Source organism: Trachymyrmex septentrionalis, unplaced genomic scaffold (assembly GCF_001594115.1).
Source record: "Trachymyrmex septentrionalis isolate Tsep2-gDNA-1 unplaced genomic scaffold, Tsep1.0 scaffold38, whole genome shotgun sequence".
NCBI classification, from domain to species: Eukaryota; Metazoa; Arthropoda; class Insecta; order Hymenoptera; family Formicidae; genus Trachymyrmex; species Trachymyrmex septentrionalis.
In genome coordinates this window covers 637423-650172 of record NW_017305547.1, presented here as the reverse complement: position 1 = coordinate 650172, position 12750 = coordinate 637423, and the positions used below count along the sequence as shown (strand labels likewise).

General features: G+C 37.5%; 2 protein-coding genes across 3 annotated transcripts in view; both read right to left on the bottom strand.

The window, feature by feature from the left end:
- The window catches only part of LOC108750899 (WD repeat-containing protein 47), an 80763-nt gene extending 73308 nt beyond the window's left edge, over positions 1–7455 (bottom strand). Inside the window, exon 1 of one of the 2 annotated variants that reach the window (XM_018490745.1) lies at positions 7392–7455. Coding sequence is in view for 1 of the 2 variants with exons in the window: in XM_018490744.1 (XP_018346246.1) it covers positions 6740–6756 (17 nt within the window). In the remaining variant the exon portion in view is untranslated. Of the gene's footprint in view, positions 1–6739; positions 6792–7391 lie in introns of those variants that run through there. The other variant, XM_018490744.1, reaches the window with a different exon arrangement.
- A 1523-nt stretch (positions 7456–8978) lies between these two features.
- Positions 8979–12750, bottom strand: part of LOC108750890 (E3 ubiquitin-protein ligase MYCBP2) — a 191194-nt gene continuing 187422 nt past the window's right edge. Inside the window, exons 35-41 of the mRNA XM_018490728.1 lie at positions 12537–12727; positions 12038–12463; positions 11592–11963; positions 11308–11532; positions 10466–11238; positions 10018–10385; positions 8979–9936 (exon numbers count right to left, since the gene is read on the bottom strand). Of these exons, the coding sequence (XP_018346230.1) occupies positions 9821–9936; positions 10018–10385; positions 10466–11238; positions 11308–11532; positions 11592–11963; positions 12038–12463; positions 12537–12727 (2471 nt within the window). The 3' untranslated portion in view covers positions 8979–9820. The remainder of the gene's footprint in view (positions 9937–10017; positions 10386–10465; positions 11239–11307; positions 11533–11591; positions 11964–12037; positions 12464–12536; positions 12728–12750) is intronic.

Below are 12750 nucleotides of genomic sequence, written 5' to 3'. Positions count from 1 at the left end.
TAAATAAAATAAAATGTTTCTATTGTATACATCACACGTCTGTTATTACTATCTTGTTGTGTTATTATCATCATGAATCTCTCTCTCGAGCTCGTACAATTATCGGTACATCTTCCAGGAAGATGTATAAGTATTATAAAGAATTCGCTGCAAGATTGAGGCCAAGTTCGTGATGTCCGGCCACGTGATGCGTCGTCACGATCAGAACTAAACGTACTTTCAATCCACCGACATGTGCGTTTCGGCATGAACGACGCGTCGTCGTGAGGCGTTCATTTCTCCGAGAGGAGAAACGATTTAACAGAATTTCACCGACCCAAAAAACAACAGCTATTCTGACGTCACGCGAATCTTTCCCCTCTCCCCCCCCCACACACACACACACACACACACATATTCGCAAATATTTCTTCTACGACTATTTCTTATAATGCAGAAAAGTGTTTTCAAAGAGAGCGATGAATCGGAACCGATCGCTCGTATTTCACTACCGTGATATTGTTAAGAAAAAAAAGATGATCTGCAAGAAACAAATTATCTAAGACCGCTTGAAAAATGGGATCGCACACGGGAATCATACGGGACTCGACGTGAAACCATTTGGAGCAATTTGCGTTCGGTCAATGCGTATCGCGGGACTTGAATGCGTGACGGCTCCAAATTTATTACCGTTGTCCGGTTTCTAACCGAATTCACGTAATACAATGTTTGGAGAGGATAATCGTGCCACGATTATCCAAACGATTCTTTTCAAAGTGCTTCCTCAGTAGATACAGTAACGCGATCTGCGTCTGGTAATTACAGACACGTGATAGCACGTGCTAACTTAACGTCGTAATACATGAATACCGTGGTTAATTATACCGAACCGTAATTACTGGAAACGAGATCAGCGTAATAGTGCGACTATAATACTGCCCGTACCTTCCTAGAGTATCCTTCGAGAAATCCTCAACTACAGCGATCGCCGATGACATTACGACGACCATGGTAAGGCTTGTGTCCCATATCTTGCGGATGAAAAAATTATATACGTTCTGAAACGTATATGTATATATATATATATACAGTTACCGCACAAGGGTTAAACTTTCAGCGTGACACATTCGTAAAAATAGACATTCAATGACACCAGTAGAATTTTTTATATTCCTTCGTAAAATAAATTCTTGTCACAATTCCACTTGACTTTGAAAATCACGCTTGTTGTTCTAAACGTAGGAAAACGCCGAGGAGATTGCTCGCAAAATCGCCGATTAAAGGTACGGTACACTGTAATGCATCGATTATGCAAATCCGAACACGAATCGTGAATCACCTGGAGGCTCGGCTCTGGAATTTATCATACACGCCGACGAGTCGACGACCCTAGATCTGTGATCTATGATATAGCCTGGTCAATTTCTTGGAGGATGAATACCGAGATACCAATAAGAAACGCGCACTGCAATCTGCATCGGCCGGCACGCGCCACAGACAATTGGCGTACAAGGATCGACGAGGCACATAATACGGCAACTAGCATGACAAGCAAGTCACGTAGACCGGCTAGTCGACACGCGAATAATTGTTTTCTGGATTCAAATCATACGACTCACCACGTTTTACGTGCAAGTTAACGACCTTGTCCGAGATCAACAATCGACTCACGATTTCACCAAAAACTACTCACTGCACTAATTAAATTAATTCACCGATCGAAGCTCTTGATAGTTACATGAAAATACTCTGTCGTTTACAGTATATCCGAAACACATACTTTTTTCAATTCTGAATTAAAAATAAATACTCGCGCTTTTAATTGGATTCGACGTTTTCAGAATGCTGAAATCACAGTCAATCGCAAGGTATTACAATCCTTGCATTTCTCAGATACTGAATTACGATCCCACGGGAGAGAGCGTCATCAACAGTTACGGTTTCGGCGAGCGGTAGATTGCAAGTGCACGCGGAGATCGCGGAGAACCAGCCGATGCATCGTCCGCAATGTCGAGGAGAGGAAGAAGGTCCGACTGAAGGTGCTCGCGCCGGTTCCGAGGAGGAACATTCACCTTACCAGGCTCTTACGCATCTGTATGTTCGCGTAAGCGAGCTCATGTTGTTGCCTCGATCGCCCGGCAGGTCATTGCGGTAGATGCGCAATATCGAATCTCGTGTGACCAGCGAGTTCCTTCATTACGGTAACTCCGAAGCGTCGGGCTTCGGGCTTCCTTGATCTTGATGATTTGCACTAACGAAATATCGCCTCGTACTATTATAGCAAAGAAGAAGTTCGAAGGCGCTCGACTGGCCAATATCGATATCGAAAATAAGGAATCTTTATTTTTATCGTAAGAAAAAAAATCGCTCAGTCTCGACTCACTCTCGACTTGTCCTTTACAGAATAAAAAAGCCGATTTAATTTTTTCGAGATTCAAAAAGACAAGTAGCAGAAATTAAACAAAATTATTAAACAAAATCTCGTCCGGTAAATAATTTCTGAAAACTTCAGAAATTATTTATTCAAAAAGATCGCTTTGTAATAATTTTTATCACGTTAAAACTTACTAATTGAGATTGATATGGATTGTACTTGATAATATTTAGTACGCTAATATTTTCTTCTAAACTCATACGAAAGCAAGTTATCTTACATATTAATTTATAATGTTAGTCTTGTAAAAATATATATCATCAATATATAGTCATCAAATTTGAAAGAATTAAAAATATAGAAAATTTATCTCTTAGATAAGTAATTAATAATATAACACATGTTATACTATTAAGCTTAACTCTAAAACACTGCATTACGTTCAGTTTATTACGATAAAATCTCTGCAAGCGGAAGAGAAAGATCAATGAACTAGCATGGTACCGACAAGGAAAGTTATAGATAAGAAGAACCCGTAGGGCACTTCGTTTCATACATCAAGAGGCAATTAGGCGAAGAAGGAATCCTCTGTTAAGAACCGGTTGGCAATTGTAAGCTACTCTGAAAGAACCGGAAATCTTTGTTCTCGCTTGCTCAAGGTAGATAATACGACGAATCACTTATAGTAATGTCCGAAAAATAGAAGTTAAAAAAAGACGTGAATTCAGTCACCTGTAATTACTCAAAGCCGATTATAATGCCGTTAATTGCACTAATGAGAACACTTTGACGAAACTTATGCGTTTAGAATGCACTGTCTTGGTCACTACGCACCATCTTGGTCACACTCTGAATACGATGAAACGCGACATTTAAATATCGCGAGCCGCTCTGCTAGACGATTACCAACGACAAGAAAATTCGCGTGAAAAGAATCAACCGCTGCTGCAAAAAAACGCCGTAAGTTATACGCATTCACCGAACAGAATTGGCGACTTTCTACTTTGCATCTCCATACGAAAATTGCATGCAGATTAAATCACTGAATCGATAATATCTCACGGATATAAGGCATGACATTTAAAAATTTCAGACAAGCCCTCAATCGAATTTCTTTCATTACTAAAAATAAAAGTTTATAACGTGCCTATATAGTACAAATTCGTTTCTCGTCCATTTTGGAGGCATACATCGCTCCGTTACTTCAAAAGTAACACAACTCCAAAAAAATTAAGTTTCTCAAAACAAAAGAAAAGTTATTTTTAACTTAAGAGAAAATTATTAATTAATATGAGCAAAAAATGTTCTTAACATGATTAAATGACTTTCTTGTCATATTCGTTTTACAACCTTTAAAAAATATTCTTTTTTAGTAATTTTAACGATTCTTTTTAAAGCTACTCTTTTTTAGTTATGACATTTAGATGAGTTTTATATAAAATAAATTCAATTTTGATAATTGATAGTAATAACTAAAAATGATTTTTTAATTGTCACTTTGAAGTAAGGAAATGATTATTATATTCTTTGTTTATATAAAATCATAAAATATCCCTATAAATGCATTTTTTTATATAATTTCATGAACTTTCCTTTCCTATTTATAAGATAGAAGAAATGATAATGCTTTTTCCATCTAACTGTTAATTCATACTATTAATCACTTAATTGCTTTTAGTCAACCGAACTTCTTCGACAAAGAAAAAGCGTGTACGACGTGCATTTGCAAACATATTTATCCGATTAATGTACGTCACGTATTCACTGATGCGATAAGTTTGACATCTTACAACTTTCTATCATGTAGTAGCGAATGAGAGAAAGATAGCAAAAGAAGCGAAGCGAAGAGAAAATGTAATTTTCTTCACACTTTTGAACACATTCATGCAAAATACAGTATATTAATACTGACGTAGTCAATTCAACAATTTACACGACATAGGAAAATTGAAAATAATTAGCACTGACATTAGATTAATATTAGAAATCCCCTTCAATTTAGAGCGGTAGAGCAACTCGTTAACATTGAATAATGAGGACGAGGGATGAAGATATTGCATATTAAACACAAACTTATTAACATTTTACATCAATATAAACGAGGATTACGTCGCTTATTATAATTTATCCGATATTCGTATTTTAATATTCGTATTTTAATATTCATATTTTTAGACGCGCTCCATTTGGCACTACAAACGCTTTAAAGCACCATTTGATTGACCATTCAAAAGAAAGAATTTTACTAATTGATCAATCAAAAAAATTCTTCGAAGCATTTGTAGCATTAAATGGACCGTAGCCTTAGAAACGTAATGTTTTATTTTAGTTTATCGTAATACGAGCTAATCTCATATGAAATACCTCGTGAAAAGACGATTTTGCTGAAAAATCTAAAAATGTAACTAAGTATAAATCTAAAAACAATTTTATTGGATCATTAAAATATTTGCATAGAAGACTCAAATATGATAAACATATAATACAAACAAATTTTAATATTCTAACAATAAACTTGAGCGTTCTACATCATTATTTTGGTGGTCTAGCTAGAATTTTGAGATATTTCAGCAAAACCTTTCAGTGTTATTTATATTCTATCAACTTGAAAAGTCAGCGTGCCTTTCATTAGATGACTTAAAAAAATCTAAATAAACCATATTTAAACAATAAATAGTTAGATAACCGTAACGAAATAATGTCCCATACGTGTGGCGCTGTCAGAGAAGCAATATTTTGTCCCTCCGAATATCTTGTGTTAATATCGTCGGCCAAATTATCGGGCGGACGTGCTGATCGCAACATGTGTTTCGTTGCAACCTCGTACGTGTACGGGTAAAAATAACGGTACGAGGAGATCTCTCATCGCCGAAACTGGTTCCTTGGATGCCTCGGAGTGACTTCGATTAAGAGGCGGTCCGTACAGCGCGTTAAAATCAACCGCGAAATGATCGTAGAGAACGCCTTCATGAATTTTCATATCAATGGAACGGTTAGTGTCCCCGCGATTCAAGGGAGGGTAATCGCACGCGCGTCGCACCTCTCCGCGACAGGTAATTCACTTCGGTGACAAACAGTGGAGTGCTCTTACTTATACGGCTGAGAGATAGATGCATTGTGTTGCATCTAGCGTTTCCAGACGAGCGACAGGCGCGTGCTCCGACGCGTGCTACGCACGTGTCTGAACCAGTTTCGCGATGGCTCCTCCAAGGAGGTTCCCAAGGGAGTGTCTATCGTCGTAAATTTCATTTACAAATCGACGATTGTCCGTTCTATTAAATGCTCCTTCTAGTCCTCGCGAGTCTCATACGTCAGAGAAGTTTCATTTTAATTTCATTGCGTTTGACAAAAACCCGTTTCTACTTTCAATAATATTTACCCTGAAAAGTTGTAGTGATTACCTTCGGTTGAGATTTCAGCCCAGTATTCATAGTCAAATCTGATATTCAAGACCGTTTTAAGTAATGTCTTAAGAAATCACAAACCAATCAGAGGGCCGTATTAGCGTCTTAAGATGTTAGTTAAGAGTCTTGAAATAAGAATGGACTATGAATAGTCCTTAGTCTCTCTAATCTCGATCGCGATACGCAACCGGGCCATAAGCGAAATCGATTTAAATCTCGAGACGGCGTGTGATTTACCGTTCGTCTGCACTGAGCGTAAAACAAGAATAAAACCCGGAAAAAAAAACGTCAACAGTAAGACCTCTCTGTGGTGTATTGCGGGCTTCCTTGAAGGTTTGATGAATATAAGGATATTGACATTAATCACCTGTTCATGTTGATGCCATTACTTGGTAATAAACACACACATACAAATACAGATATCTACTTTTTTGTATTCGTCTTTATCCCGAAACTCCAAGTGCTTTGGCGTGAAAGACACATCCGGCTTCTAAATTTTTTTAACATTTCGTTTCTTTTTTTAAAAATATATAAATTACTTAACAACATTCTGCAAAATTTTAAACAATTTCTCTCTTATGTCTAACTTTATCAATTATATAAATGTTTATATGCATAGTTGAAAAAAAATAAGGAAATAATAAATTTATATGATTTAATTAGATATAAATAGTTATATTGATATGAATTAATTAAATAATTCAACATAAATTTACATAAATTAAATATATATATAGATATAAATTACATTTTAAATAATATTATTTCGTATAAATTATTATACATGAAAGATGTCAAATAATGCAAAATGTAAGCAAAAATAATTTTTTTCTTGGAAATATGTAAACAGTAATTACTCCACTTTGCAGTTACTGTTGAGCCGAAGTTAATAAGTAAATAAATTATTAATCGAAAGGTTCTCGAGCCGGCGCATTACATCGCGGCGAGAGTCGTAAATAAAGCAACGTCACGAGCAACTAACGGCAGCTGACAGCACATCTTGTGCAGACACTGTGAGGCGCAATTAATCGCACGTTATGAATGAACCAGTGCAATGTCACGGACGATAACCGAGGCGATGTTGCGCGCATCCCTTACGGATTGACAGAACGCGCCTGTAAGTGAGGTTAGGCGTCGTCGAGAGGGAGAAAAACACGACGTGAAGTGATCGCCGGTGTACGAACGACCGGAAATCCGCGTCGTTTTCGCGACAAATTGATTCCCTCGCGAGAATCGCGCGAGGCAAGAGAGATATATCTTTCCCTGTGCGAGTCGAGAGAGACTCCGAGAGATCCGCGAGATTAGACATGGAGCTGAGACGAATGCGCATAATTTCGCTGATTTCGCTCGACCACAGGCCGACCACGATCGCCTGCGACTCGTGATAAAAATAAACCGCAATGTCGCGAATTATGACAGCGACAGTGGCCGCGGTAGGGTGGTACGAACGCGCGTAGGAGCCTCACGTCTCTCGGTACGTTCTTCTCTCTCTTTCTCTCTTTCTCTCTCGGGCAGAGACGTCTCCCGTTCGGTTATCGCGCGCGGAAAACCCGCACCCGCCGCCGGCGGGCGCCCGGCACGTCTTGGGAATTATGTAACTATTGTTGCACGGCATGTAAATAAAGGCTACTTACCGCTGATCGAGGCGAAAAACGTCAGGATCACGCGCGCACACACACACGTTACACGTTCCGCGGAGACCGCTCGCGGCGCACTGCCGCGCGATGGCGCCCGCGCGCCGCCGCCATCTTGGATCGATCGTCGCCGACGGCGGGTGGGACATGCGAATTTCTACTTTTCGATCATAGTTACGGTATGATTTTACGATAATTTTCTGTATTCCTGCAAATATTCCATAACACGCTTTTTGACAAAATATGATATAATAAGTATGAAAATATAAGTAATCGTAGGACCGATTAATTCGACTGACGGAAATTACTTTTACAGCGAAAGTTTTGATTGCACAGTATATTCGCCTCCCTAATTTCTAATCTTTAATCTCTTTTTCCACAAGTTAAATAATAAAAGATTAATATTTCTATCCAAACGATTATGACAAAATAATGATTAATAATTTCGATTAATTCGGTTAAAACTGTTTATAGGAAAATTTTTATTGTAAAATTCGTCGTTTCTAATCTTTCCACAAGTTGAATAACAAAAGATTAATATTTTTATGCAAATGGACATAATATATAATACAATAGTTAATAACTTCAATTAATTCAGCAGACGAAAATTGCTTATAGCAAAATCTTTGACAATACAATTCGTTATAAAATCTTTTAATCTTTAATTTGTCCAATGACAAAAGATTGATATTTTCATTCATTAACGAAATAGTATTTTATTTATATATATTTATATGTATATGTTATAAGTTAATCATTAATTTAATTGATCAATAGTTGAATGTACTGTAGAAATGCAATATAATAACAATGGTGCAATTGATTATACAAAACTGAAAATAGTCTAGTTCAATCATCTCATCTCTACATTTTAATGTTCAGTGGTCTCTTAATCTAACATTGTAATATTAATTACATAGTTTTAATTACTGATAATGGAGGTCTCGTGATGCAAAATAACACGACTCGTTTGATTCTTTGCCATTTAATGTTTCCTTACACATTTAGAACATAAATAACAACAACTGATGCGCATAATTATATCACGTCGGCCCGTTTGAAGTGAAACATAAAACAGCGAGGTTTTCAAAAGTTCTGTACGATAATAAATAAATAGTGTAAATCTCGGAACGTATCAGCACAATGACACTCTCGCAATTGTCATTTAAATGTAATTCTTATAAACTTAGGAACGTAAATAGTAACAAACGGCCCGCGCACGCAACATTCATATACACGATCATGCAACACGTGCAGTCATTTACGGAAATAATGTACCTGATACAAGTTCTGATACAAGTTCTGAGCGTCGAATGAGTAATAGGAATATAATATTGTAAGTGCGTGTACATTCACGCGACTGATGAAAAAGTATAAAAACAAATGAAAAATCTAAATGCGAAGTACTACTTCCAAATGATTCGTTAATTATTAAGATGCATTCAGACATAAAGAGTTTAATATATATAATTATTTATATATGTATATGTTATTATCAGGGAATGGAAATTTACTTTTTAAAAATAATAAATTACAGTTACTCGTTACCGAGTAGAAAAAATAACAAGTTATCGTTACTAATTACCGATTTTAAAAAGTAACTCGTTACAGTTACCGTTACTTGAAAAAGTAACTTATTGATACTTTTTCGTTACTTTTTTCAAATCGACGACCGAACACATCGATCACCAAACACATGGATGAGTGCCTAGAAGCTTTCTAGTCTCAAACGCTACGAATGGCTTGTGTCCAATCAATGTGTGTGTCCAATCGTGTTCAAAGTAACTGTAAAATTCGTTATAGTTACAAAAAAACTTAACTACGTTATCGTTAGTTATCAAAAAAAGTAACGCAGTTATCAGTAAAGTTGCCAAACAAGTAACTTGTAACTGTAACTTCGTTACAAATAACGAGTTACTTTCATTCCCTGGTTATTATATATATGTAATTATATTACGTACAACCTGACTTTTATCTATCTTTGTCACCCGTTTCTATTATTTAAATGATATTTAGAGTAATAGTTCTTAATTATACATTTCCTTTACATACAATAACTCTCGTCTGAGTATTATCAATACTAAATATTCGGTCATTTCTTATAAATAGTACAGAGAATTATATTATTTTACGAAAAGAGATAATTGTATGTATTATAATTGGATATCTTCTGTTACATCGTGCAACAACGTCAAATTCGCTTCTTGCATGTGAAAGTTTGATACACAAGCTTATGCGCTCATCTGTCTACCGTCAATAGTTAATTACTAAATTTAGCGATAGAAACGGCTTATCCATTACTTAACACAGATATACCCTCTTGCATCGCAAACTTATTGCGCATTAAATGATGTATCTCATTCTCATATCCTACTCTAATCTGCAATCAATTCCATATTTCATAAAAATCACAAAACAGCACTGGAAGCTTAGAATGTGTGCGCGTTGCGACAAATTCCGCAACCTAGAGCAAATTCTTCTCCCGTCGATGGATGCTTTACATGCAATGGACATTCATCTCCTTCCAATTGCTTAGCCTTAGGACCTTCGATGAAAAAAACAATATAATGGGTTATTCCTTGAAAAATAATTATCATTATGAGAATTGGAAAAGTATTTTATGTACCAGCAGGACACATAGGCAGGTCACTCTTCGGGATAGTAGTAACACGTTGGAAATCATCGTGGCAAGGCTTGCAGAAGTGTGTTGTTCCGAAGCAGAAGAATACCGCTACCGAACAGCAATATCGGCATTTATACTCAAGGAAGTCTGCTCCGTGCTTCGGGCACATTTGTGCCCTTGCTACGTCACTACAACCGCCACATACTAGTTCAGCAGGGTCGAACGATTCCCCGCCTAACTGCGCGTCGCAACGTGCCTCACCACCATAATAAGCCTTCTGGCATTTGTAACACACATAATACGCATATCGTTCCATTGCGTAAGCAGCGGGGTCTTGATAACGACCGCCTGGTGCAAAAGTTCCTTCGGCTCTGCGAAAAAATAAAATAATTTCAATATATTTATATATAATGGAGATTTTGCGTCATTGATAAAATTGAGAAGATATTACTTGTGTAAGCCTTCGTATTCCAAGCGCATTAGTGCCTTCCTTCGTACGTCTTCGTATAGCTCTTTGACACTTGCTAATTGCTCGGACAACGTCGGATGATCCATCGGTATTTTACAGATCGGACACAAAGAGAAACCAAACGTAATTCGTGGTCCCACCCAACGCTTCATCAGGACATGTCGACAACAGTGTAGATGGAACACATGGCCGCACTGCAACTGAATCGCTGGTGCGCAAGACAGGGCCTCGGTGAAGCAAATCATGCACATGTCATCAGCGTCCTGTTTCAAATCCGTTCCCGATAAGCAACGATGAAGGCAAGGTAAGCAAGTTCTCTCATTCCTAACACCCCCACAAATGTGACCGCAAGAATGAACCATGTTACACGCATTTTTAGCGTGTTCCTGGCAATCATGATCGGCGCAAATATTGCCTATTGCTAGCAAACCTGTATTTCCCGTAGTACCGCAAAATCTACAAATACCAGTAGTGGCGCCAACCGGTTTTCTCGGCGCGCCGTCACGAAATTCTACCAATGCCTTCAGTGTTCTACTATCTGCCAAAGCCAAAATCCAGAATAGCTTCGTTCTGCCACAACCTTCATGAAGATCTACTCGTATCGCTTCTTCCTCCTCCTTACATACTTGTCTGAGATGCGTTCTCGTTTTTCTATGAAGGTGTAAAATTCTATCGCATTCCGCGCATAAATTACCACAAACATTACATTGAATAATAGCCGTAGTTTCGTCGTCATCATGATTACTACATGTCGGCTATAAAAAAAAGCAAAATTAGTTGCTCTTATTATATATAATAATTCAAAGATACAATGATAATCTTACTCTTGGTGGCAATTGCTGTCCTTCAGAACCGCTCCATTGACCAGACGATAGTCTTTCTACATGTTCCGAATTCAAAACGCACAAAGATGCCAGTGCTAACCACAGTGTTGGAGATCGAAGGCATTCTGTAGAATCGCGGCTCTTCTCGTCTAGTCTAGTTAAGTTTAGGATATTTTCTGCTATAGCTGCTTTCGTTACAGATGCCCATTCCTCAGATAATTTACCCTAATAGTAAAAAATACATTAGTTTAAGTATTACAAAACGAATTAATCATAATACTCACCGATGCCATATCCTTCAAAAGTTGAATTATTACTTCTGCCAGCTTACGCGTCATGCAACCTCTTAACCACCATCTCGTTCCAACGTAACTTTTCGGATGGATGCTAGTGGCTAATGAAGCGGTTTGAAGCGCTTTGCCATTGTTTTCTTTTCCTTTCACTTTGACTTGCACGGTCAATGCTTTTGCAATACAGCTTAAAAATACATCGAGAATTCCGGCGGAATGTTCGTTAAAATCTAAAGCATGAGTAAAGCCGCTGTTCGCAGCGGATACGATACTGAAATCAGTAGGTGGTAATCGTTCGACATTTATAACGTTCGCTAGTGTTTCGGGTTTAATTTCAGGCAATATCCGTCGTAGCAGAGATGTTACCTAAAAATATAAAATATTATGTTGAAAATTGTTTCAAATTTCACATTTAATGTTGCAAAGCTAATAGAACATACTTGACGTTGCACTCTTGCCGATCCGGTATGCAATAAACTTAATAAATCTTTTAATAATCCGGTTTGATGCGATAAGTAATATTGTCCTACAGAACTACCACTTAGAGCAAGAACCATAGAAAGCATTTCGAAGCAATAAGTATCGGCCGCTTTTGGAAGATCACTATTGTCACTCAATACGCTATTAGCAGGTGTCGGTGAACATAAAAGTGTCTCCCATTCTTCTCTCAAGCGTATAGTCTCCTTTCTAATCGCTTGCACGATATGAGTGCATACTTGTTTTTGTAAATGCGTTAAATTGCTTCTGCTGAACAATATGCCAACCATATGCTCTCGGAGATCGTTACTGTCCTCTAAATCCTCATTAGCACCTTCCGTCGATTCCATTTGTTGTTGCTTTTCTCCTTGTATAAGTTTCCCAAATACCTGTGATACACAACATGACATTGCAGAAAGCATTACAATAAAAAGTAAATTGCAAAAAATGATGCGTACTCACCTGAGATGTAATTAGTCGAAACACCTTCAAAGTTTCTGCCTCACAATTTCTTTGTTGAATAGTCTGTGCGCTTAGCTGTTTTCCTATTTTCAGAGATCCTCCTTCGACCTCGCCCAATAATCTGATTTGACGAACTCGTAAAGAATTATCTGGACCCTTTAGTTCCATACCCACAACTATATGGCGTTGATCTGTGAAGAAATGCGTTATATAA